This window comes from Cystoisospora suis (assembly GCF_002600585.1).
Source record: "Cystoisospora suis strain Wien I chromosome Unknown contig_671, whole genome shotgun sequence".
NCBI lineage: Eukaryota > Apicomplexa > Conoidasida > Eucoccidiorida > Sarcocystidae > Cystoisospora > Cystoisospora suis.
This window is the reverse complement of record NW_027153472.1, coordinates 156,608-178,557: the sequence shown is the minus strand read 5'-3', so window position 1 is coordinate 178,557 and position 21,950 is coordinate 156,608. Positions and strand designations below refer to the sequence as shown.

The 21,950-nt window shown below is 47.8% G+C and overlaps 4 protein-coding genes across 4 annotated transcripts in view; 2 read left to right on the top strand and 2 right to left on the bottom strand.

The window, feature by feature from the left end:
• The window catches only part of CSUI_001677 (uncharacterized protein), a 1,693-nt gene extending 712 nt beyond the window's left edge, over positions 1 to 981 (bottom strand). The window contains exon 1 of the mRNA XM_068061882.1: positions 29 to 981. Coding sequence (XP_067926168.1) covers positions 291 to 551 — 261 coding nt within the window. The 5' untranslated portion in view covers positions 552 to 981 and the 3' untranslated portion in view covers positions 29 to 290. The remainder of the gene's footprint in view (positions 1 to 28) is intronic.
• A 238-nt stretch (positions 982 to 1,219) lies between these two features.
• On the top strand, positions 1,220 to 5,414 carry CSUI_001676 (pyruvate kinase). Its single transcript, XM_068061881.1, has one exon. The coding sequence runs from the start codon at positions 2,218 to 2,220 to the stop codon at positions 5,062 to 5,064; it is 2,847 nt and encodes a 948-aa protein (XP_067926167.1). The 5' UTR covers positions 1,220 to 2,217; the 3' UTR covers positions 5,065 to 5,414.
• A 663-nt stretch (positions 5,415 to 6,077) lies between these two features.
• CSUI_001675 (uncharacterized protein) lies at positions 6,078 to 9,505 on the bottom strand. The gene is made up of 3 exons (XM_068061880.1): positions 8,050 to 9,505; positions 7,272 to 7,513; positions 6,078 to 6,553 (listed from the first exon to the last, which is right to left on the bottom strand). Exons 1-3 carry the CDS (start codon positions 8,163 to 8,165, stop codon positions 6,417 to 6,419), a joined length of 495 nt encoding a protein of 164 aa, XP_067926166.1. The 5' UTR covers positions 8,166 to 9,505; the 3' UTR covers positions 6,078 to 6,416.
• Positions 9,412 to 21,893, top strand: CSUI_001674 (uncharacterized protein). The gene is made up of 10 exons (XM_068061879.1): positions 9,412 to 10,611; positions 11,293 to 11,557; positions 12,466 to 12,974; positions 13,579 to 14,826; positions 15,613 to 15,840; positions 16,781 to 16,924; positions 17,732 to 17,981; positions 18,972 to 19,508; positions 20,270 to 20,392; positions 20,745 to 21,893. The coding sequence occupies exons 1-10, from the start codon at positions 10,555 to 10,557 to the stop codon at positions 21,413 to 21,415; spliced, it is 4,032 nt and encodes a 1,343-aa protein (XP_067926165.1). The 5' UTR covers positions 9,412 to 10,554; the 3' UTR covers positions 21,416 to 21,893.
• The last annotated feature ends 57 nt before the right edge of the window (positions 21,894 to 21,950 follow it).

Here is a 21,950-nt window from a genome sequence, read left to right as displayed (position 1 = left end):
GAGGCATGCAATTGGAGCAGAAGCGAACCTTTTCGAATTCCCATGGCGCTTAGTTCTTCAGTTCTTCAGTCAGAAGAAAAGGAGTTTGCAAGACAAATTCATTCAGGACCCAGACAACACGAACAAAAACCTGGAGATCGGATCCAGGTTTAAGAAATGTAGGCAGCCGTCCATACAGCGATGGACGGATACAAAGATCCCGTCCCCCACCCCGGCATTCAGAGGCCACGCAGGATTGTAGGATAGAAGGAGGTTTCACGGCAAGCAAGAAGCTTAGGGGGGGGAAACCTTCACCCTAGTCCATCCCAAACGGGTCGGCAACAGTATATCGACAATCCTACTATAGGATTTTGAGGGGTCGGAAAAGTAGAAATGCAGCGAAAAGAGATTTCGCCTAGAATTTGTCCTTTTAGGGGCTGCTGTATCGTCCTCGTTGTCGTCGTACACACAATTTCTCGAGAAAAAGGAGACATCCGTCCATCCAGTCGCAGGATGGATCCTAACCCCGTGCAGGGAATGGGTGGGGTCGCAGGTGGGTACTCCTTCGGCATTTGACTCTTGTGGTCAGCTTTATAGGCTTCTAGGAAGAAAGTAGCAGCTGCTTCCTGACCAACTTTTCCTGGGGGCAGGCCGTGGCGTTTGTCTCGACCCTGGCAACAGCAGCAGGAACTCAACAACCAACTACCCCAAGGTGTTAAAGGGGTTGGTTGGGTGGGGCATGAGGACGAACAAAACGCAGTCAATGATGGGAAGGTCGTCAGAAAGGCAAGAGGGGGATGACGTGATGACGACTTCGGGGGGGGGGCGGTTTCCTGGAGATCCCCCCGAAGGACAAAAACCTCTTCGGGGGCGGCACTTACTTCGGCGACACAAGTTTCAGCCAAATCTCCAGAAAAAGGACAGCAGGAACACAACCAAAAAAAAAACGAAATGAAAAAAGTCGATTTCCGTCGAAACTAAACGTGAGAAAAGGCGTTTTTTCCTCGCAGAAAAGGCACGGTCGGATGCGCAGGCCGCCCAAGATCATTGTTAGGCAACAACTCGGTAGATGACGCCCAGGGCAGAGCTGAGAAGTGACAACAAGCGGGTGGGGGAGTTACAGGTATCGGGTGGGTATCCACTAGGGTCATGATCGGGCGTGACCGGGATGACCCACACGGTGTGAAGATGGAATGGTACGGCATAGTCGAAGAGATGAGATGCTCATACGACAGCAATATGACGTTCTCGGCAGCTTCACGGAGAGCTGGCTGAGACAGCAGTAACACGGCACGCAAGCCCTGTAACAAGATGTCACTCAGGTGTCCCTCCCGTCTCCTCTTTTTATGGTTGCGGTGCAGGTAGCGGCACCCACAGGTCTCGGATTCGCACTTCTTTTCGTGTTCGGCTGGCTCTCAGGTGTCGGCCCGTAGCTGTGAGCAAAAACCTTTTGATACGACATCGACCTCCTTCCTAATAGTGTACACGCATGAGACGCCGGCACATCGCATATGTCTAGTTGGGCTTACAGAGCGTAGAGATTTAGTTTTTCTCAACAGTCCCTCTCTGAGGTGAAGAGTTAGAATTGTTAGTCAACTATCCAGCTAGATACAGTTCCAACCCACCACTCCTCGTTGCGGACACCGGCTGGCTATCTCTGTGACACCCGGAGACACAAGTGTGTGTCACGACCTGCGGGCCCGTGCGGACGACATGCAAAACGGGCCTTTCCGTATCCTAGAAGTGGTTTCCGCCTCTTTCTGCCTGAGCGCAACGGTACCTGGCGCTCCCCTAGGGTCTCTCGAAGCGGTATGCTTTAAAACGGGGTTTTCGACGTTTTGCGGCGCGCCCCGATACCTTGGCGAAGGGCTGCTTCAAACACACATTCATTCGCTTGAAAGCCTCCGGGGCAGCACATGAGAGGTACACATGCGCTAGGGTGTGTAGACCGCTGGTCTTACTTTTTCTTTCGTGTGATCCTTCCAGCATCTCTTGCGCGTCACCGTGCGGTAACCGGCACACCCCACACAACTGCGGTGTAGAGAGCCTCTCGCGAGAGTTTCGGCGCTGGGTCTTCCAGACACAGGCGCCATCGCCCCCACCTGATTGTGCACTTTTGCCCTGCTTCAAGCAACACAGTTGTCGAGATACTACCTTGCTTGAAGCAGAGCCCCGCGCGAAACTCGTGTGAGAGTCGGGGCGTGCCGCCCTGTCTTTTTTTGCAGCCACATCTTCATCATGTCGGGTATGAGTGAATGTGCAGCCAAGCAACACCGTGGTTTCTTCGCAGAGGACGTTTCTCACTTTCTTCCGTTCTGGAAAAATAAGCATACCCTCACGACTTCTCGTTCACGGCTTTGTCGAGCTCCCTGCCAAGGTTCACTTGGCCTTCTGTCAAAAACCAACACCTTGTTCTGGTTGTTGGTCAAGAGAGCTATGGTGCCATTAACTGTTTTTTCCTGTGTGAGTTTCCGGGGGGGGCTGGAGGCAGCAAGCCATGTCCTTACTCCACGCTCTGTTGTCACAGGTCTGCCGCCGACGTCTTCGGTTGCAGCCCCCCAGTCTTTCTCGGGGCTTTCTCTAGCGAGAGATACAATTGGCGAGTACAACGGTTGTATCAGGCAGCTGTTAAGGCGGGAGGCTCCCGCAACAGACGCGAGAGACCAAAAGCCCCATAGACTACAACTGAGCAGTTTTTCCTCCCTAGGGAGAGCTTGTGGAATCAACCTTCATCACGGCATCTCGCGCCGTTCAGCCCTATCATCAAGACAACAAGAACAAGTGACTCCGTGCGCTGAATTGCCATCCTACCTGACTGCATATGAAGGTGAAATTACAGGAGAGACACGTACTTTAGAGACACAAGCAGACGTCTCGTCTATCGTTCCCGGTGCAAGAACGTTCTCTTCAACAGCTGCTTTTCTCCATCCGCTTGTTGGGTGGTCGGATCGTTTTGGACGACGGCTCTCTTCACGTCCTGCGAGGGGCGACGTTCATCGTCACATGCACACGTCACCTTGGTCTTCATCGAGAAAAACAAAAGCGATGGCGAGAGGGAATAGGCTGTATCACAGTGCATCGGATAGAACAGAAGGGATCTCCCCAGGGTTTGACGAGGGTGGGGCCGCGAATTCCGGGTCTCTTGAAAGAAGAAGGAATTTCACGTATGCCAAACAGGTCGCGACCATAGGCCCTGCTAGTTGGGACTATGAAGAGATTGAGAGATTATTCCTGACTGGGGTAGATGTCTTTCGACTGAACATGTCTCACGGTCTTTTGTCGGAGAAACACCAACAACTACTACATGTCAGGCGTGTAGAGCAGGTCTATGGACACCCTATTGCTGTGTTAGCTGATTTACCTGGCCCCAAATTTCGTCTTGGTAGCTTCGAAAATGAAGAAGCCGTTCTCGAAGCCGGACAAGCTTTCACTCTTGATTCCTCTCCTGTGCTAGGAGATGCCACCCGTGTCCATCTCCCTCACCCCGAGATTCTTAAGGCGCTTCGACCTCAAGATACCCTCCTTGTAGATGATGGCAAACTCAAACTTCGCGTTGTCCGTACGATCACTTCTCCAGCGGAGTCTCAAGGGCAAGGCGAGACGCCAATGTCATCTCCCTCCAGCGCATCCTCAGCTGGTGTGTCAACACAAAGGGATAAAGGGGACAATTCAGCAGGTGTGTTATCTGTAGAGTGTGAAGTGCTCGTTGGAGGCGTGATTTCCAGTAAGAAGGGTATAAATCTTCCTGCCTCAGTTGTTCCTATTTCTGCCTTGTCTCCGCGTGATCGTGAACTCGCGCGGACTGTTGCTGGGTGGGGGGTAGACTGGATCGCTCTTTCTTTCGTTCAGTCCGCTGAAGATGTCCACGCACTGAGACAAGAGCTTCGTGATGCTGCGGTGGCGTCTTCTTCCTCGTCTTTTTCCTCACAAGGGGTTCACCAGATCCGTAGAGACATCAATGTTATAGTGAAAATTGAGAAACCTGTAGCTTTGAAGAACTTCGAGAGTATTCTATCTGCAGCAGATGGTGTAATGGTTGCACGAGGAGACCTAGGCGTTGAGCTCCAAGATAAAATGGCCTACCTGCCTTCGATACAAAAGCGCCTTGTTGATCTCTGTCGCGAAGCTGGTAAACCCGTTGTCGTCGCGACGCAAATGCTCGAGTCGATGATCCATTCGCCTATACCAACACGTGCCGAAGTCAGCGATGTCGCTAATGCTGTATATGATGGCGCGGATGCAGTCATGTTAAGCGGGGAGACTGCTGCTGGAGATTTCCCTTCCCTTGTAGCCCAGACACAGCGCCAAGGGATCCAAGCTGTAGAAACAGATCTTCGTTTCTGGAATTCTCTTTCTCGTCAGCGGGAGGCCTTCCGTCAGAAGGAGGAGCGTGACGTTCAAGGGACAATTCAGTCAGACCCCAACAAGGGAACTCACTCCGAAGCGGAAATCTCCCCTTCGCGGCCAGGGGCTTCAGTGGTCGGTGTCCGATCGAATACTAACGAAGCCATTATGACAGATCTTCTTAAGAGTTTTCTTTCTCACAACGGAAATACCTCACAGCCGCAGAGTCTCGCTGACGGTGAGGCTTCTCCAAGTGTCGGTATGAGAAACAGAAGTGTGGAGGGGAAATCGAATGGATCCTTTGAATCTCACCAACAAAGAGGGAGTACGAACTCGGCCTGGTTGTCTCTGGGTGCTGAAGGACTTGCTAGGTTTCAGAAATCCAAAGCGATTGTGGTGTTCAGTGAAAATGGAGACGTGGCTCGGCGACTCGCTGCCTTGAGGCCCGTCTGTCCCGTGATAGCGGCTACGCGCGATCCTCTTGCAGCGCGGCAACTGCAGCTATACTGGGGAGTCTATCCGGTTCTTTTGGGCACGGAAGAATTCAGCCAAGCTGTAAGGTCCGTTAACGCACACCTACAGTCTGCCTGTGAGATCGCGCAAAAGGAGGGATTTATTTCAAGCCCCACAGACGACATCGTAGTGGCGGGAGTCGCACCTGGCAATGAGAAAGCCGGGGAGGCGAGAGGACCTGAGCGATCAGCTCCCTTTTTGACAGTCTGTAACTCCTCTCAAGCATGATATGCCCGGCATAGTGTACGGGAGGACGTCGCAGCGATCGCGGGGAACAGTTTCAAACCCTCTGCTGCCACGTCTCTACCTAATCATTCTTGTGACCTGTCGGCACATGTCTGGGCCACAACCTCGCCAGGCATCGCCCCGGTGGATTGTCTGAGCTTGGCTTGCAAAAACAGGGACTTGCCGAGCTGCGAACGCCGGGGGGTATAAAAGTCTCATAGCAAACCGACTGCACCAGTTTCACCGTGTAAGTCCTGCTTCATTTGTATGTGGAAAGAAGTCCCTGCAGGACCGTCTCACGTATCCACTCTCGTAGAGTCAACGAAGGCTATACATGCTTCCAGACGGAAGGCTTGAGTGAGACTTTTTCATGCATTGATTTTCCTGTCTACACGCTAAAACTCTTTGACTATAAAACTTAGTCTCTTTTTCGACTGCAACAAAGAATGACCGAACAAGTATCAAACGTGCTGTAGTCAAGAGGTCCCAGGCAAACACGGGGGAGATCTTCAGAAAGAGACTCCTCGGTGTAACTTGCTACACTTTCGACAGACTCTTGATTGCTCGATCCACTGCTATGATAAATCGTCAAAACGACGCGAGACTTTATCTCCAACAAGACAGGTGCCTCAGTATACAAAGAGACTGGCGCTTATCCTTGGATCCGGGTGTGCCGGGACATCGACAGCCACACACTGCTCGAGAAAGTCTGGCAAAGAAGAAGCAGCTTTCTTTTCTCTCTTTCTATGCAGCAGGTCTTGACAGCCGGTCATACCTGACAGCACTGCTACTGCCGTGTCCAGCAAAGGAAACTCTGATAGGTTAGATATCCGCAGCGTAGAGGCAGCTCTTCCGTCTAACAGCCTAAGACAACCAATCTCTGTACTGTCTCGTACACGGACAGGTAGGTTGTTGCATCTCTCAAGACTGGCTTTCATCTACTTCTAGCACCGAGGTCCTGTGCACACTGGCCAAGTAGAGAAGGAAGCTCTCCCTCACTTTCTGAGAACGATGAGGTCCCACTCCAAGAGTCCTTACTACTTAACAAGGTGTACTAAGAAACGAAGAACTGAAAGCCTGCATGTTCACGTATCTCAATGACAAGCACCTGTCTCCCGTCAATATAGCATTCGGAGCAACTACAATGACATGGGGAGTCCGCTACGGTCTCAAGGCGAAACAAGACATGCGCCCTCTATCGTGTGAGTACTATGTCAAGCAGATTGCAGGGTAAGAGAATGGCCGTGCTGGGGACTTGTTTTTTCACAAAGCCGTCCATCAGAAGAAAGTCCCTTGAAAAACAGAGAAGTCTTCTCTGGGTGCAACTGGAGAGTGACAAGGAAACAGAAGCATGCTCAGGAGTTGTTCTGCGAAGGAGAAGCTAAGGACTGAAGTTGCTGCCATCGTGAGTCAAGATCAAGGAGACGTTGCATCAACTGATGGGGGTGACTGTACAGCTGGAGATTGATTACGTGCGCCCCATTTCCTTCACCTGTAGAGACACAGAATCATACGATACTCGAGTGGAAGACGATGACAGGCAAATGCCGCGGCTTTTCACATCGAAGACCGTTGACGACTTCCCCGTGTTACCCTACAGAGGGACGGAGTATCGAGTGTACGTACACACGCCTTGAACACACCTACTTCAACAGCAAGACATCCTTTTTCTGGTTAAGGGAGCGTCTCCATTCGCGTCTCTACCAAAGCGTCTTTTCCCTGACAGGCGGTGCGCTTGAGCTCAACCACCAACCAATTCACCCAGCAGTACAGAGTGCAAAAGCTCAAAGGCTAGGCTAACACAAGACAACAGACTCCCCGGGTCTCTCTGATGTACTGGGGCTTTCGGCCATCTTCCCGTTAGCCGAGCGCAATCTGACGGACTTTGAAAAGCGACCACGACCGTGTATACCTGAAGAGCATCTCCCCGCTACATACACGTAAGGTATATGTACGTACGCTCCGAGAAGCATCTACAACGCACACCCCACCCAAGACACACGATTCCACATGGCGAGAGAGATATTGTAGATATATATATACCTATACACGAACGCCTACGTATGTGCATACATCCGTGTACCCATATATGTATGTATGGAGATAAGATACACGACAAGTGTCTCAGAGACACTATCCTTCATAACTCCACCCTGTCTTCCACCGCATGCAATACCTTCCTCCAGCACTTCTCATGTCTTTTTCCTTACCAAAGAAAAGCCGTACACAGTCTTTTGTGACAATTGCCGGGTCTCCTGAGCTCCCCCGCCGTGAGCTTATCCCAGGCTTCTCAGGAGAACCGCCAGGGCTGGTGGGAACCTCAGTAACAGAAGAAGACTTGGCAGTCTTCGGCGCTTCTTCTTCTTGTTGCCTTGGTGGCAATTCAAGAAAGCGAATTGATAGAGAAGGATTGACGTAGCGAAGAGACGGCAAAAAACATTCGCAGAACTGCCTGTTCAGCAACGAATGTACAGGGAATGCCGGGTCTACAAGGGCATATGTATACTGACATGAAGATTTCACAGATACACGTCCACATGATATGTACCTCAGTATTTACACATATTAGCACACCATGTATGCATATACATGCCTCAAGTAAAGTGCGGAAGGTGCTTATACACAAGAAGAGTGGAGAACGGAGAAAGTCTGTATCACGCTATCTCAGCGAAAGATACATGGGAAATTCCTCACCCACGAACCGAGCTGACCTTGAAAACTTCGGTGCCTCACGCATATAGATCTTTACATACATGGCTGATTCTATACACAGTCGTATAGCGGTCCTCGGTAGGTTTCTATGCGAAGAGAAGCAGGCAGAGCTGCTACTTTCTCACTCATCTAAAAAGAACAGGGCGCATCCCCCCCGAGCACACTTGCATAGGGGAGAAGGACCTGATTCCCACCAGCCGAATCGCATGCTATACCATGACATGAACGGTATGTTAATCATGATCGTGCATGAAATTTCTATGAGAGGGTCCTTACCGTACAAGATGATGTTTCTGGATCGAGGAATGAAGAAGAAATTCCATCGCTTGTATTGACTGGAATCCTCCAGTTGAAGCCCCAAGGACTAAGCGCTGTAGCCTTCGAGTCGACATTTCTCTCTCTCAGAATGTTTGTATGTTCTGTAAGCTTTCTTCACCCCTCATTGAAAGAGATCTAAAATCCGCTCCGGTTGATCAAAGATGCATATCTTCTTTTATAGAAACCGTATAAAGGAAAACAAAGCATAGAAAGGCAAGTCATAGAACAGCCAGTCTTTTCTGAAGAGACAGGACTGCGAAGCTACTCCATCTGCTTGTGTCTTCTTCTTGTCCCACTAATCATCATCTTCTATCGCCATGCCAACTCGGCCTTCAGTCAGGATGAATGGTGGGGGGAGGGGGGAATGACACGGAAACGAGGGATGCTGTTATAGAGGATACAGACACACACGGCTCCACAGTAGAGACACAGCGTGGAATCAGGATAGGGAGACAGCCTTTCACACGAATATCAAGAAAAAGAGGACTTCTGACTGGGTCACCACGTCAACACAAAGAGTCTGAGGACTCCTAGAGAGTCGCCAAAGAAAAGGCTACCACTGAGGTAAAGAAGACAGGACAAAAGGATGGGCTAAGGCAAATGAATCACTTGTGAGACTCAGAAGAGACCAGGCCCAAGAACGACGTTGTTGGGAGGTTTCATGTACGCTAGAAGAGCGGAAAGAAAAGCTTAGAAAAGACTTGAAGAGAAAAAAGATGCTCGTAGATATACTGGAAGTCCTACAGCCTCTAACTCACTTGAGAGCCCTCTGGTGAGGCGGACAGAGATAAGACACCTGTCTGTGTAGAGACCAGGGCAGGCGCGGTTTTCTTGTGCAGAGACCTGCTCAAGTGTCTAGTCTATGTACACGGGGTCGGAAAAAAGTGTGATTCAAGGTACCAATCAACCCTTCGGAAGAAAGGCTCTCGGTAAGGCGTCCGACTCCGAGATTGCTGATGTCATATGGCACGACACAGCAAACAGGTAAACACTGCAAGAGGAAATCTTGTTGATCTTTGTCTTCCTGCGGTCTTAAACGGAGATTGTGTACGTCTCCTTTTCGGGACAGTCATCGGGATGGCTACGAAACCTGAAGTCTGGAGTACAATAGCCTTACGGAGTGAGCTAGAAACCAAGACATACTGGTTACTACAAAGAAAGGGCAAGTCTAAGAAGGTATGAATCATGTTCTCAGGGGGCAGGAAAGGAGACGGCGGAATGGAGACGTTCCTCCGCAACGGCGTGCGCTGCTGCATGCACGCGACCCGCAAAGAAGAAGAAAGGACCGACCCTTCGAGCAGATGTTGACAGACAACATCACAAATCCTGCTTGGTGTTCTCCAATGCCAGGCGCACAGCAAGACATGGCATGCGACGACGTAGGGAAAGTCGGGTTCTCCTGGTTCATCTCCGTCCATCAAGTACACGAACCATCAGGTGGTGGTCTCAAGATTACCTTTGGTCAAAAGCAAGGCCGGTTCGTTCATGTATCCTGTTTTTCTCAGTCCCTTCCGCTGTTGGCTTCGCTCTTCCGGTTGAGGTGTATGTACACCGTACATACAGAACTCGGGCAAAGGGTAGTCAGTTGACTTGCTAGTTACTTTTGCCGTTTCTGGCCGTATGTGATGATTCAGTCCACGTACGTTGTTAACCCACTTCCCCAGTTCGCTCACTCGTCGGGATTCAGGTTTGTTCCTGTCATTCTCACTGAACCATCAGCGCGTCCCCGTGTCCCTTTGATCTCCGTCAGCTTGACGAGTCACTAGGATGCATTATTGCGTGTGTAGCGTCCTTTGAATTCATATCTTTCACTCTTGCCTTACTCTGTCGCTGAAATCTTGTATGAGTGACTCACTGTTCCTAGCACATTGTCTCGGTCGTCCAGAGGCGTAAGCTTCTTTCTCCATCGGAAGTCTTCCACTGATTGGTGCCAGAAGTCCGGGCAATCAGGATGCTTTTCTTTCGCACGACGAACCGAGAACAGGCTGACAAAAGGCGGGCTTGGCGCGAATGCCTGGACGTGCTCTTCTTGTGCCCAGTCGTTTTTCTTACATGATTCTGATTCACCTCGGTCAGCACATCCTCACGACTGCTCTCGTTCGTTGCTACCTTCAAGTAGCTCTAAAAGCGTACTGGGTCACGCACGTGATTGCTGTTCTTTCCTCGTCCTTGGTCTCGCAGTTGAGTTTCTGAAGTCCTTCAATCGCTATGAAAGACGGCGAGACAAAAGACTCTTTTCTTTTCTTTTGACTGCGTCGTCGCTTCTTTCTCGATCGGCCTCTCTCTCCATAGCCGAGCGTAGAGCTCTTTCATCTGCATTGCAAAGGTGGTTCTGGGATTACGCCAAGGACCTCGACAAGCAATCACTCTAGGAGGACACCAATCCAGTCAGCGAACAAGGGAGAAACTTGTCGAAGAGACGGAGGAAGTTTTGACGGGTTGCTCGACACTTTTCAGGACGCAATGTGGGGCAGACTCCTAACTGACACATACAACAAAGTTCGCACCAAGGCTGATGAGGTAATCCAGGATGATGATCTCTCATCCTTTCTCTTTCTCTTCTTTTTTCCGTCGTTTTTGTTCGGTGGTGTCTCTCTTTTCGAAAATTCCCCCCCCCTGTCGATTGATGCTGAAGCCCCTGCTGCTGCTGTTGGTCTGTGTCGAAGCCATTCGTCCGTAGGGTGTCCGTTCATTCCTTCGATTGACACGTACATAGGAAATCTCCTTTTTCGCCGGACGTCTCTCTTTCTGTAAAGATATCTCCACGTTTCTTCACACATCAAAGACTCCAGGTGGATATAGATGTCGGGGGGGTGTTTTTCTTCTGGTTTATGTAGCCTCAACTGATTCTAGATGTGAATGTTCTTGGACTCCTTAGATCTGACGCCTCCAACCCCCCCTCTGTCTTCCATATCTCTTTCTCCGTCGTGGTGCTTTCCAATCTTTATCTGTATTTGAATCTTCTCCAGCCGTCTCTGTGTGTATGCCTATACACACACAGAGCGAGAGTTAACACACCACGGTGTATGTATGCGTGCATGCGGGGAAAGTGTATGTTTGACACACCTGGGCTGGGTGCGAGACCTCGCACATTATCGACATGTAAACCAAGTATCCTTCTGACCGCACAGAGAGAACCTCCGAGCAAGAGATTCCTCATTCATCTTTTTTGCTGGTGATTCCTTTCATTGTATGCCGTAGGTCCGTCAGCAGGTGTCAAGCACTGTTCAAGCTCAGCAAGCGACGATCTCAAAGGCACGAGATGTTCTGTTTTCTCTCGGGACAGCTGCGGGAGGAGGGGGAGGCGTACCCCGAGGTGTTGAAGCTTTTGCAACAGCAGCTGCTAATGGTATGACAGCAGAAGAACTTCAAGTACATCTACAAAGAGAAGCAAGTACCGGCGTCAAGACAGTTCAAGATGTCGAGGAGTTACTTTTAATCTGGAGGCAAATGATTCTTCAATCTCGTAAGCCCACAGTGGTGTACTGATCGTGTCGAAAGCACTATATAGACTTCTACGACTAGAAGGGTCCTCACTCAGTCCAGTCCTAACCCGTACGAATTATCTCTCTGTCTCTCTATGTATGTATCTCTCTACCTATGTCCATATGAATCGTCTCACATACCTCTCCCCAGCCGCCCGTCGTAAAGTCTTGCCCAGAAATCTCACGGCGCGTTGGCAGCAACAGGTAGGAGTCTGGTTTGTTCGTCCATTGCATCGACATCCAAGGTTAAGAGCTTTCCTCAACCTCCCGTTCGGCTGTACACAAAGGGGGAGAAATGAAGAATACACTTTTCTTTCTTTTTTGGCTCTTTGTTGAAAGACTCAGCCCAGTGATTTCTTCTGTCTCTTCTGTTGTATCGCGTCAGTTGGTCTCTTGCTGTGGGACTGGCAGTAGGAAGGGCCTCTGTTGGTGAACGAGATGGTATTCATGTACCTCCCTCCATCGTCAGTCACGAAAGCACAACGACAATCTGGGAAGGTTAAGCTGTTTACTGAAGAGCACGGGGGATTCTGTACACCTTTCCCGATCTGCAGTGACACCGTGGTTGAGAAGGCGGCTTGATGTGAGGCGTCAGGAGAGGCATAAGAGTCTGCGGGCCATGTGTTCTATCTACCTCGTAGTGTTGCTTGAATGCAGACTTCCTGGCCGTCGTCTCAACGATGGATGAGCTCTCTGTATGTATGTGTGCCGAAATATCTCTCCAAACTATGGGTCTGTGTGAAATATTGTCTTCTTTTCTGGCCCCTCCGTGTCTGTCTCTCTCTCGTTGTGGAGGGGTTGTTGCAAGGAAGGGGGGGCGTCTGTAGATGGACAAGTTTATGTTCTATTTCTCTTTCACACATCGTTTGTCATGATGTTTCTTTCTTAGCATTACATGGTTCGCCACAGTTCCCTTCTGCCGAATATGCCTCGTATCTTGCCGAGAAATCATCTCATCATGACGCATCATCTTCTTCTTCTGCTCCCCCTCCACCTCCACCCCCTCCACCTCTTCTTCAGTCAGCGGACCCTTCTTGTACTCCGGTTTCTTCGGGACAGGGAGGAGCCGCGGCAAAGGTTGCTCATTCTATACCTGGCAAGGAAGAGCCTCAAGAGGATAGAGAACACCACGGTCCTTCTACCCTCACGACTTCTTCCACTGCCGCTAGTCCGACGGCATCAACAGGAGATAGCGGTGGAGGTCCACTAGAAGCTCCGCATGAAGAGAGAGGAAAATCCTCGAGTGTTTTGTCAGCAGGAAGACATGCAAGTCCAGGATCTGCGCACTCAGGTGTCTCCTTATCTCCTCCGGTCCCTCCTACATTCGGAGAACAGCTGAGACAGGAATCTGAGAAAGGCGAATCCATGTTATATGGCGAGGCATTTTCTTTCAAGGAGGTGAGAGGGGCAGGACAGGAATAGGAACCAAGAAGAAGAAGAGGAGTCTTCTTAAGAACACGACCTTTGCCTTCTCACTGAGTAAACTCTTGCATCAGTTGCCCGTTCGTATTCGTCTTTCGTGTGGGGGAGAGCAGGATGATTCTGACGCGTGTGTGCTAGGCTACGACCACACGATCTTCGCAGGGGGCTCACGGGGGAGGGGGTGTGTCTGTGTTTGTAAGGAGTCTAAGTGATTTGTTCAGGTGTACATACATCCAGAGCAATCTACGCGTGTAAACGGGTAGCAGTATCCACCTAGGTGATGGTGATAGGGAGGAAGACGCATAGTTACCGGTGCGTGTGTATGGGTCGGTCGCACCTCGAAGGCTATGTGTGGTACATCTAGGGGTTCAACGAGAAGAGGACACCTCTGTTCACACGCCGGATCGTACGTTGTCGAGTATGGCTTTTCCGCTGACCTATGCCTCCTCAAACAGAGTTAAGGAGCTTACCTCGGAAGAGTTCTATTGATCTATCTATATGTATGTACTCTCTCTTTGTACGTGTGTATGTTCCGTACGTATGCATGTATCTATGTGTGGTGCTGGCTGTGTGTTCACAGGTCCTTCTTCGTTCGAATGCGTTGGAGAGATGTCTTCTGACTATTGCTCGTCGCAGCAGTCTTCGGAATTATTTTGCGACACACACGCACGAAGTTCTTCTATGTATTCAACACAAGAAACACCGCCGCTACAGTCAAGCCCAACAGCACGCTGAAGGCCATGGTCCTCATGAGCATGACAACGAGCGAAGACACTCGGATCTCTCCTCGTCCCCTTCCTCCTCCTCCTCGTCTTCTTCACTTCATTCTTCTACTCTTCCTCAGAGTCCCGCTAGTAGTGGCGTGTCTCAAGCATCCACGGCGGCTGTAAGTGACTCCCAGATTGGCTCAAGCAGCCAAGGTGACAGTTTTTCTGTTGACAGCTTGAAGAAGAGCAGTGGAGCGCTCACTGAAGAAAACGAGGGAGAGAATAGTACAGGAAAAGAAGGAGAGAAGACAAAAGAAGAGATTCCCAGTCAGAAAGATGATGGACACTCTTCACATTCGTCTAGAAGAGAGAGTGAGGGTATCGCAGGAGGTCCACCGACTCTAGTAGAGGCTACTGTTTCGACACATCATCAGACAATTCACCCCCCCCCGCCACCTCTAGCTGCCCTGCTAGCTGTCATGTCTATATGTCTACCTGGGCCTCAAGAAAGCCACCTCGAACTTCTCCATGCTCTGTTCACTGCCGCGGCAGCGGCAGCAGCAGCCGCTGCCGCTTCAGCCGCAGTTGCTGGGGGAGCCATGGCTCATCACACAAGAGGAAGACCCATGACAACAGAGACTTCGAAGTCACATATGATGGGAGTAGGAGGTGGATGGTCTGATGCTGGAGATGCGACAAAAGAGCAGAGGGAAGGAGACAAAGAACACTCACACAGAGAGAAAACAATGAAAAGTGTAGAAGAACAGCCAATCACTCCTTCTACAGGGAAGAGAGAAGAAGAAGGAACTGCCGAGGTCCACGAGAAGGAAAGAACGACTCCACCGGGTGACGATGAAACGGCTGGAATGTCCACCAAGCAGGAAGAGAAAATAGCAGCGAAGGGGGGAGAGAAAGAAGAAACATCTTCTCGTCCTTTCTGTTCAGCTGTCGTCGTCGATGAAGGACTTGAAGTGCTGGAGACAGTCCTTCAAGTTGTTTCCGTATGGAAGAAAACTTGGTATTTAGAACGAAAGGAAGATGCAAGAAGACGACTCGAAGAAGAAGCTCGGCATCTTGCTGCAAAGATTGAAGACTGCGATTTAGCTGTCAACGATGACGAGGTACATTTCGAGCACTAGAGAGACTTTTCCTATCTCATTTCTCTCTTTCTCTTTGCAAGGAAAAACGAGTCGACAAACTCGTGAACCCATCGTGCAGCCAGTTTGGCTCCTCTCCCCTATTCAAGCCAATGAATATTTCAGTCCCTAGTAGGTATTGCAATACCGTTGGTGTACATACAGTCAGTAGAGTCCTTTCAGAAAATTCAATGCTCAGCGTCCACCCAGCAACTCGCTCGCAGCAGTGTGAGGAAATGTTTCTACTGTCTCAGCTTCAATGTTCACTGCCGACTTCCTCAGATAGAGCCCGAGGCTTCATCCGCATGTTTTTTATCACGTTCTTACCCCTTGCAGTGTTCTATCTTGGTTGGTAGTCAACACGGATTTTCTCATACAGAAGAGTGTGATTTCATATCATCTATTTCTAATCTATCCTTCTATCCATCTTTAATCTATTTTCTCTTTAACCTATTTATCTATCTTTCATCTATAGATCTATCTTTGATCAGTCTTTCTTTAACCTGCCTCTCTTTGATCTATCTATCTATCTTTGATCTATGTGTCTATCTTCCATCTGTCTATATATCTATTCTAAATCAATCTATCTTTACCCTACTCTCTCGTGACTCTATCTCTGTTCAATCTAGCTGTATGCGTACAGATCGCTTCATACATGAACTCATAGGTAAGAATGTCTGTTATATTCTATGTCTGTCTCTGTTCATTGTCTTTGCTGTCGAGTCCATTCCTCGAACAAGTGTGTATCGATGTGCTTGCTCTGCGACTCAGGAAGAAGATCCCTTGCTTACTCATCACATTCGTCTACTGGCAAGCTCTCAGTTACTGGAACTTCAGCAGAAGATTATCTTCTTAAAGAAAAGCCTCATGGCAGAACAGACAGCCGCATGTATGCCCAAGCTTGAACTACTCGAGAAACTTAAGCAGGGTCGAGCCCGTCTCGCAGCAAACTTCCGAGGAGGCAGGTCTGCGGTTGAGGCACAGAGAAAACAAGTTCAGGTATGTCTACTAAGCCTTTCTTCTCTTTCGTCGGTTTCTGTTTATCATCTTCCAGCGATACACGAATATCTATCCATCTATCTGTATATGTTATGTGTGTGAAGGGAGAGAGTGAGAGAGAGACTACGATGAGGATTCATCTCGATTCAGTCATCCGCTAAAAAGTCTTTATATGTCGTCTTGGTAAGACGGATACAGACTAGCTGTGAATGTTGTCAGTTGTGGATGCATGCACGCCTTCTCTTCTTCTCTCTGAGGGATCAGAAGCTTCGCGTTTTTTCTCTATCCTTACGTCAATTGCACAGACGGAAAGTGTTATGAAAAGAGAAGATACTTTGCTGGATAGAGATTAAGAAAAACAACCATAGAAAGAAGAGGATCAAGAGCAAGCAGGATTCGAAACGCTTCTTCACAGGTTCAAGGTCTCTCAGTCTCGTGTTCTCTAGATAAGTCATCAGAGCTTTTGTTGCCTGGTAGGGGAACCGTTTTTTCTATCGTTTTCTTTCGCTCTTCTCTTCTCTTTCTTCCTGTCTTTCTACTTTGGTCTTCTTCTCTTGGAGGAGTCTTCTGGTCATACACAAGAACCTTGAGTGATATACGAAAGGAACCGGGATTTCTTAGCAAGGTGGAGACTTCTATCTCGCTCCTTTAGTAGTGCAGTCTGTCTATCTGTCTATGTCTTTTTCAAGTAGTTGTGTAGATGCCTTCATCTCTTCTTTCTATGTCTCTCTTTGTAAGAGAGGGATCTAATGAACTCAAGTCGCATAGGGAGGTAGGCAGGCAGGTAGCTAACTGCATTCATGAAGAAGAGCGAAAGCGACAGAGAGAGAGAGAGAGAGGGTGTGTGTGAGTCTCCAAGACACAACTTGACTTGGAGAAAAAGAAGAAGACTTCAACTTTCTTTCTCTCTTTGTTGAGTTTATTTTCTTTTCCTTTCAAGGTGAAGATGGCAGAGGAGAGCGAACTTCTCATGAAGGAAGCTTCCGAGATTGAAGAGCGGCGTGTGGCTCTGCATGCAAAGTTGAAGGCGGCAAGAGACCAACGAAGGGAACTTGAAGAGAAACTTGAAGAATGTATCAAGATTGTATGTATCGAGCTTGATTTAAAACTTCTCTGTCTCCCGTCCTAATGTATATAGGTGTATACATCTTTATGTATCTTTTCACGTTTCTATCTCATTGCTGTCTAAATGAAGAGATGTCCTTGTCTTCTCCATGAGGTGTCTATACACTGGGAGGAGCAGGGAAACCTATTCCGCATTTGTCTTCTCATCACTAAGATGAAGCATCTTCACTCTCTCCTTCTTGTTGATTTCTCTGCTCCCCCTCTTCGATTCTTTTGTGCATTATCTTTCACTTTTTGCTTTCAAAGTCTATCAATACGTAGAAAATGTTGTTCTCTCGCTGTAGGTGTCGCTCTCATCCCCTCTCGAAAATGACTGAGTGCATTCCATATGATGACATGCCTTCCTTGCAAAACATGTGTCAAGGGTGCAATAAGACAATAGATAAAGAGAGAAAAGAATGGAAGAAACGAAGAGTTAAACTTTACTTGACCTTTTATAATATAGACGTGTAGATGGGGGTGTAGTCTGCCCCTGTCTTCTGCATGTAGAGTGAGTGTGTGGCTCCGTATAAGATCTTCTTAGTCTCCTTCCAGCTGATGAGCTCCTCAAGGGTTCTCTTCCTAGTTTACTCACCTGTCTCCTTCCGACTCGATACAAACTCCACAGCCAGCGTGTGATACTACCCTCGTCTTTCGCTGCATTTTCTTCTCTCTCTACATCTACACACGAAGAGAGGATCTTGATTCTTCTTTCTCTCTTTCTTTCTGTCTCGTCGTCTCTTAACTTTTCTTCTGTTTTAAAACTTCTTGCTTCCTTGTTCCTCAGATATCTCAACTTGAGGTCGAACAGCACACACTCCAAGGGCAAGAAGAATCTATCCACTGGGAGTTGCGTGACGTTCAGCAGCGCTACAAGCATCAAGTTTATCAGAAGAACGAACAGGAGAGACAGCAAGAGCTCTTAGAAGAAGCTTTAGAAGAATTAAATAGAACGGGAGATGAAGTGGTCCAGTTCTTTCATGTAGATCAAGTACGAAGGAAAGAAATGACAGCTAATGAAGTGCAAAAACTCAGAGGTATGGAACGTCATCTTCTCTCTATATCTTGGGTCTTTCATAGTAGTCGGTCTTCTCTCTCGGCACCATCCTTATTCGTCTGGTTGGCGGAGAGAGAGAGAGAAAAGACATCTGCAAGTTGTTCCTTTCGTATATGTGCACATATTCTCTTCCTGTGTGATAAAGACACTGTACAGATCGTTGATGGGCACGCTTTCTTTCTCGCTCTCTCTCTTGCGAGGATGCTTCTTCTTTGTCACTTCTCTTGTTCTTGTGAGAGAGAAGAGATCTTTGGTGGCGGTGTTTCATTCATCACTTGGAATCGACTTCACACAACATCGTACGACGAACCTCAGAGTCGCCCTCTCTTTCTTTCGCGCCATATATGAAGCTTACACTAGGCATGTATCCTCACGTATACACGTCTGTTTAGCTGCTGTTGAATACAGATAGATAGATAGATAGCTTCTTTTCACGAACGTGGTGAACCCGTGGTTTTCTCTATCTTTTCGCTGTTTCAAGAAGTACGACAAGACGAGTGAAGAAGGATGAGAAGTCGTTTTCTGATCATAAAGATTCTCCATCAACGTGCTGCGTACGAGGCTTTTAGAAGACCTGCGCGGAAAGAGAAGAGATCTTACATATATGAATCACTCACTCTCTTTTCTGTTTCTCTATATGAATCTATCAATATGTACATAGACAGGGTTTATTCTTCCTATAGCATCTATGATCGGGAATGTCTGTCTGCACCTCGCTTTTTCTTTCTTTTGCTCTATCTTCGCGTATGCTCCGATATCTGAAGTCTATGTATGTATATGTATGAGCTTGGGAAGAGAGAACTACCTTTTTGCATGATCGCCATGTTTTCAAGAATGCATCTCCTTGAGAAGACGCATTTGCGATGATGGACGTCAGCTACTTTTCGTCTTCTCCTTCTTCACTTGGTCGCGTCCTTTTTCTCTCTTGTTGTTCTTCCGTTTTTGTACTGGGGATGGCTCTCCTCTATAGAAGCTCTCCAAATTCAAGTTTGTCGACATTTTGCATTCGAGAAGACTCGGTTGCAACAGCAAGTCCAGTTTCTTTATCAATGTATGGCTTCACTCACATCTTTCCAGCAAAAGGAGAAAGGAGCTTTACATCCCAATAGAGATGAAGACCCTACACTTTCTACTCACTCTATAGAGAGAGATGAAGGTGCCAACAGTAGGGTCTTTCTTTCTCATGAGGACAAGGTAGTCTACTTGAGAATGAGGAAGAGATTCTTAAGGGGAGTTCAGCAGCTCGATGTTATGCTGGCTGAACTACAAACCTTCGCGAGAAGACACAGAAAGACCCTTTTTGGCGCGATCCGACAACAGCATGATCATCTTAAACATCGCATGCAGAAAGAGACGAAAGAAAAGGATAGTGAAGAAAGAAAAGATAAGGAAGAAGAGGAAGAAGACGACATAGGAGAACAAGAAGAAGATCTTGATCCAATGAAAGATATTCTTTCTCTCTATACTCAAACAAAGAAACAAATCGCTCCATTCCTAGCTAATCTATGTAAGTTGAGCTTGACAGGACAGGACGAAGGTGCAGGCCATGCTCTCTCTCTTCTTCCGCGAGGAAGTAGTATTATCCTTCAGATCAGTTTTGCTGTGCGTATAGAAAAGATAGCACGGAAGAACGATATTGGCGAGGGAGACAATTCAAGTTTCTCATGAAGGATGTAGTTTGTATTTCTCTTGCTTATAGTGATATGGCCGGTGTGTTTTTGTGGTGTAACTTGCCAAGTAGATTAGGGATAGGAATCTTGAGAGATGAGCAGTAAGCCTCGTAGGGAAGACCGCTCCACTGCCTTCTCTCTCTCCGTCTGAGCTGCCACCTCGACTTCATATTATCTTTCACCACCGGCAGCCTTCCATCCTTGTCCAAGTGCGAGACTAGGACCTATGCACAGAGCGAGAGAGAAACAGGGGAGAGAGAGATAGTTAGAAAGGTGGATATATGTGTCAGCATCGTCTCGACATTCTCTCGGATCCTGCCAAGAGTATGAGTTGTATGAATAAGACTACATGATTAGTAGACGGTGGAGGGGTAGGAGGCAAATAACGCGGCAGAGACATGCTTTGCTTGTGTATTTATGCATGTATGTATGAATATGTATCTATCTATTTATGCAACTGTATGTACGTATGGTGTACACCGGAGCGTGTGAAAAACTCTCGCAATGATTGAGAATGCCATCCGGGAGGACGGATGAAGAAAGACGCGCGCTTGTTCTCTTTGATGCTACACTTCCTCCTCTCTTCCTTCGTCCTCAGATACGCCTCATTCAGAATTCATCGTCTATAGTCAAACTTTTGTAGAGGACCCTCCTTCTATTGGAGTTGGATTACACGTACTCGAATACATGCGCGCGTATATGGCTGATGATGTACGGATAGGTGAGTGGACCAACATATGCGATGGAAGATGCATGTATGCATGTATGTATGTATATGAAGAGTTCTGTTTCATAGAGATTTCTGGATGGATTTCATCGACAGTTCTTCTATAGTCCGTTCCTTTTCGTTTGTTAGGATTCTTCTTCGTCGTCTCTCTTCTGCTGCGTCTTCTCTCTCTGTGTGTCTTTTTCCTCTATCCCGGCATAGCTTTCTACATTCTTCCGCTGTTCTCTACCCGTACTCTCTCACGCCTCGCCGCGTCGCCCGTACTTTTTTTCTCTCCTTCTCTTTCGGATCGATCTCATTTTCTCCCTTTCTTCTTTTCTTTTTCTTCTTTGTTTTCTTTCGACAGCATCGGGTTCTCATCATCGATCTTCTTATCCTTCACATCCAGATCGAGAAGAAGGAAAAAAGTACGAAGGAACGACTTCTTCATTCGCTTCACAGAAAAGAGAAGTTCCTGCTACATCCTCGTCTCTTGTTGAAGGAGAAGAAGATAAACAGAAGCCTATGAGTCGCCTTCCCAAGAGAGAAAAAGAAGAAGATGAGAGAACTTCTTTTTCGCAAGGAGACATGAGTGTAAAGAAAGGACAACAGCAACAGCGTTTGCGAGATGGAGACGATGTCGTTATTCATGATACCAAGCAGAGAATGTCTCCTGTCGTCTTTGTCTCTTCTTCTCTTGATGGAACGGATGAAGGTGGCAAGAAGATCTTACGAAGTATAGGAATCAGGACGGGTAGTGGAGATGATCAGATGCAAACTTTCAACCAAGAGAAGCAACATGAAGAAACAAAGAAAGAAGAGGCCCCCGTAGTTCCAGGGAAAGGAGATACAATGAATGTTCCTGCACAGGTCTTTGATCTTATGACACCTCCACATTCTCCAAGAGGAGAACGGGTGGGTATGATAGGAGAAGAGGGAAATGAGAGAGGAACAAGAGAAGAAACACACCAAGAGAAAACAGGAGAAAAGGACGATTCATTGCTAGATGATGATATTGATGGATGGTTAAGAGGATGAATGTCATTCTGGAGCTCGTTCATTTGCTAGTATTTCAACAAACCTTCTTGAAGAAAGAAAGAAAGAAGATACCAAGAGATCGAGGTTGTTTGGATGAAGAAGATATGGATGATTGGTTAAGAGATTAAAAAGAGGAAAAAACACTGATGAGTCTGGAGATGAATGGTAGTGTAGGAGAACTCTCTTTTCGAAGGCTGTCGATAGGCTTTCTCTTACTCCTGCATTGAAGACGGAGTGAGGTGTACAAGGATGATGATGATGGTGATGCTTCTATATGTCATTCTGTACCTCTGTAGAAATCTTGGAATACACTGGAGATGAAAACGAAGAGATAGAAAAGGGAGAGAGACGAGATTGTCGTGGGGGTACTTGGTCTTTTGCATATGTCGATACGGTGGAGAGATGTTACACGCAGATGAATACGTGGATGAATTGGCACGTCTATGCATATATATGGTTATATATTGCACGTACATACATACATATCTGTATGATAGATTATTTATACATATATATATATATATAGTTATATACA

What these genes read in the sequence shown, in the direction of transcription:
- CSUI_001675 (XM_068061880.1), bottom strand. Translation starts at nt 8,165, where the DNA reads ATGTCGACTCGAAGGCTACAGCGCTTAGTCCTTGGGGCTTCAACTGGA. An exon ending in CAGAAACATCATCTTGTACG is followed by an intron (nt 7,514 to 8,049) that starts GTAAGGACCCTC and finishes GTTGCTGAACAG; the next exon opens with GCAGTTCTGCGAATGTTTTT. An exon ending in CTGTGTACGGCTTTTCTTTG is followed by an intron (nt 6,554 to 7,271) that starts GTAAGGAAAAAG and finishes GTGTCTCTACAG; the next exon opens with GTGAAGGAAATGGGGCGCAC.
- CSUI_001676 (XM_068061881.1), top strand. Translation starts at nt 2,218, where the DNA reads ATGTCGGGTATGAGTGAATGTGCAGCCAAGCAACACCGTGGTTTCTTC.
- CSUI_001674 (XM_068061879.1), top strand. Translation starts at nt 10,555, where the DNA reads ATGTGGGGCAGACTCCTAACTGACACATACAACAAAGTTCGCACCAAG. An exon ending in TTGAAGAATGTATCAAGATT is followed by an intron (nt 16,925 to 17,731) that starts GTATGTATCGAG and finishes CTTGTTCCTCAG; the next exon opens with ATATCTCAACTTGAGGTCGA. An exon ending in TCCATTCCTAGCTAATCTAT is followed by an intron (nt 19,509 to 20,269) that starts GTAAGTTGAGCT and finishes CTTCGTCCTCAG; the next exon opens with ATACGCCTCATTCAGAATTC.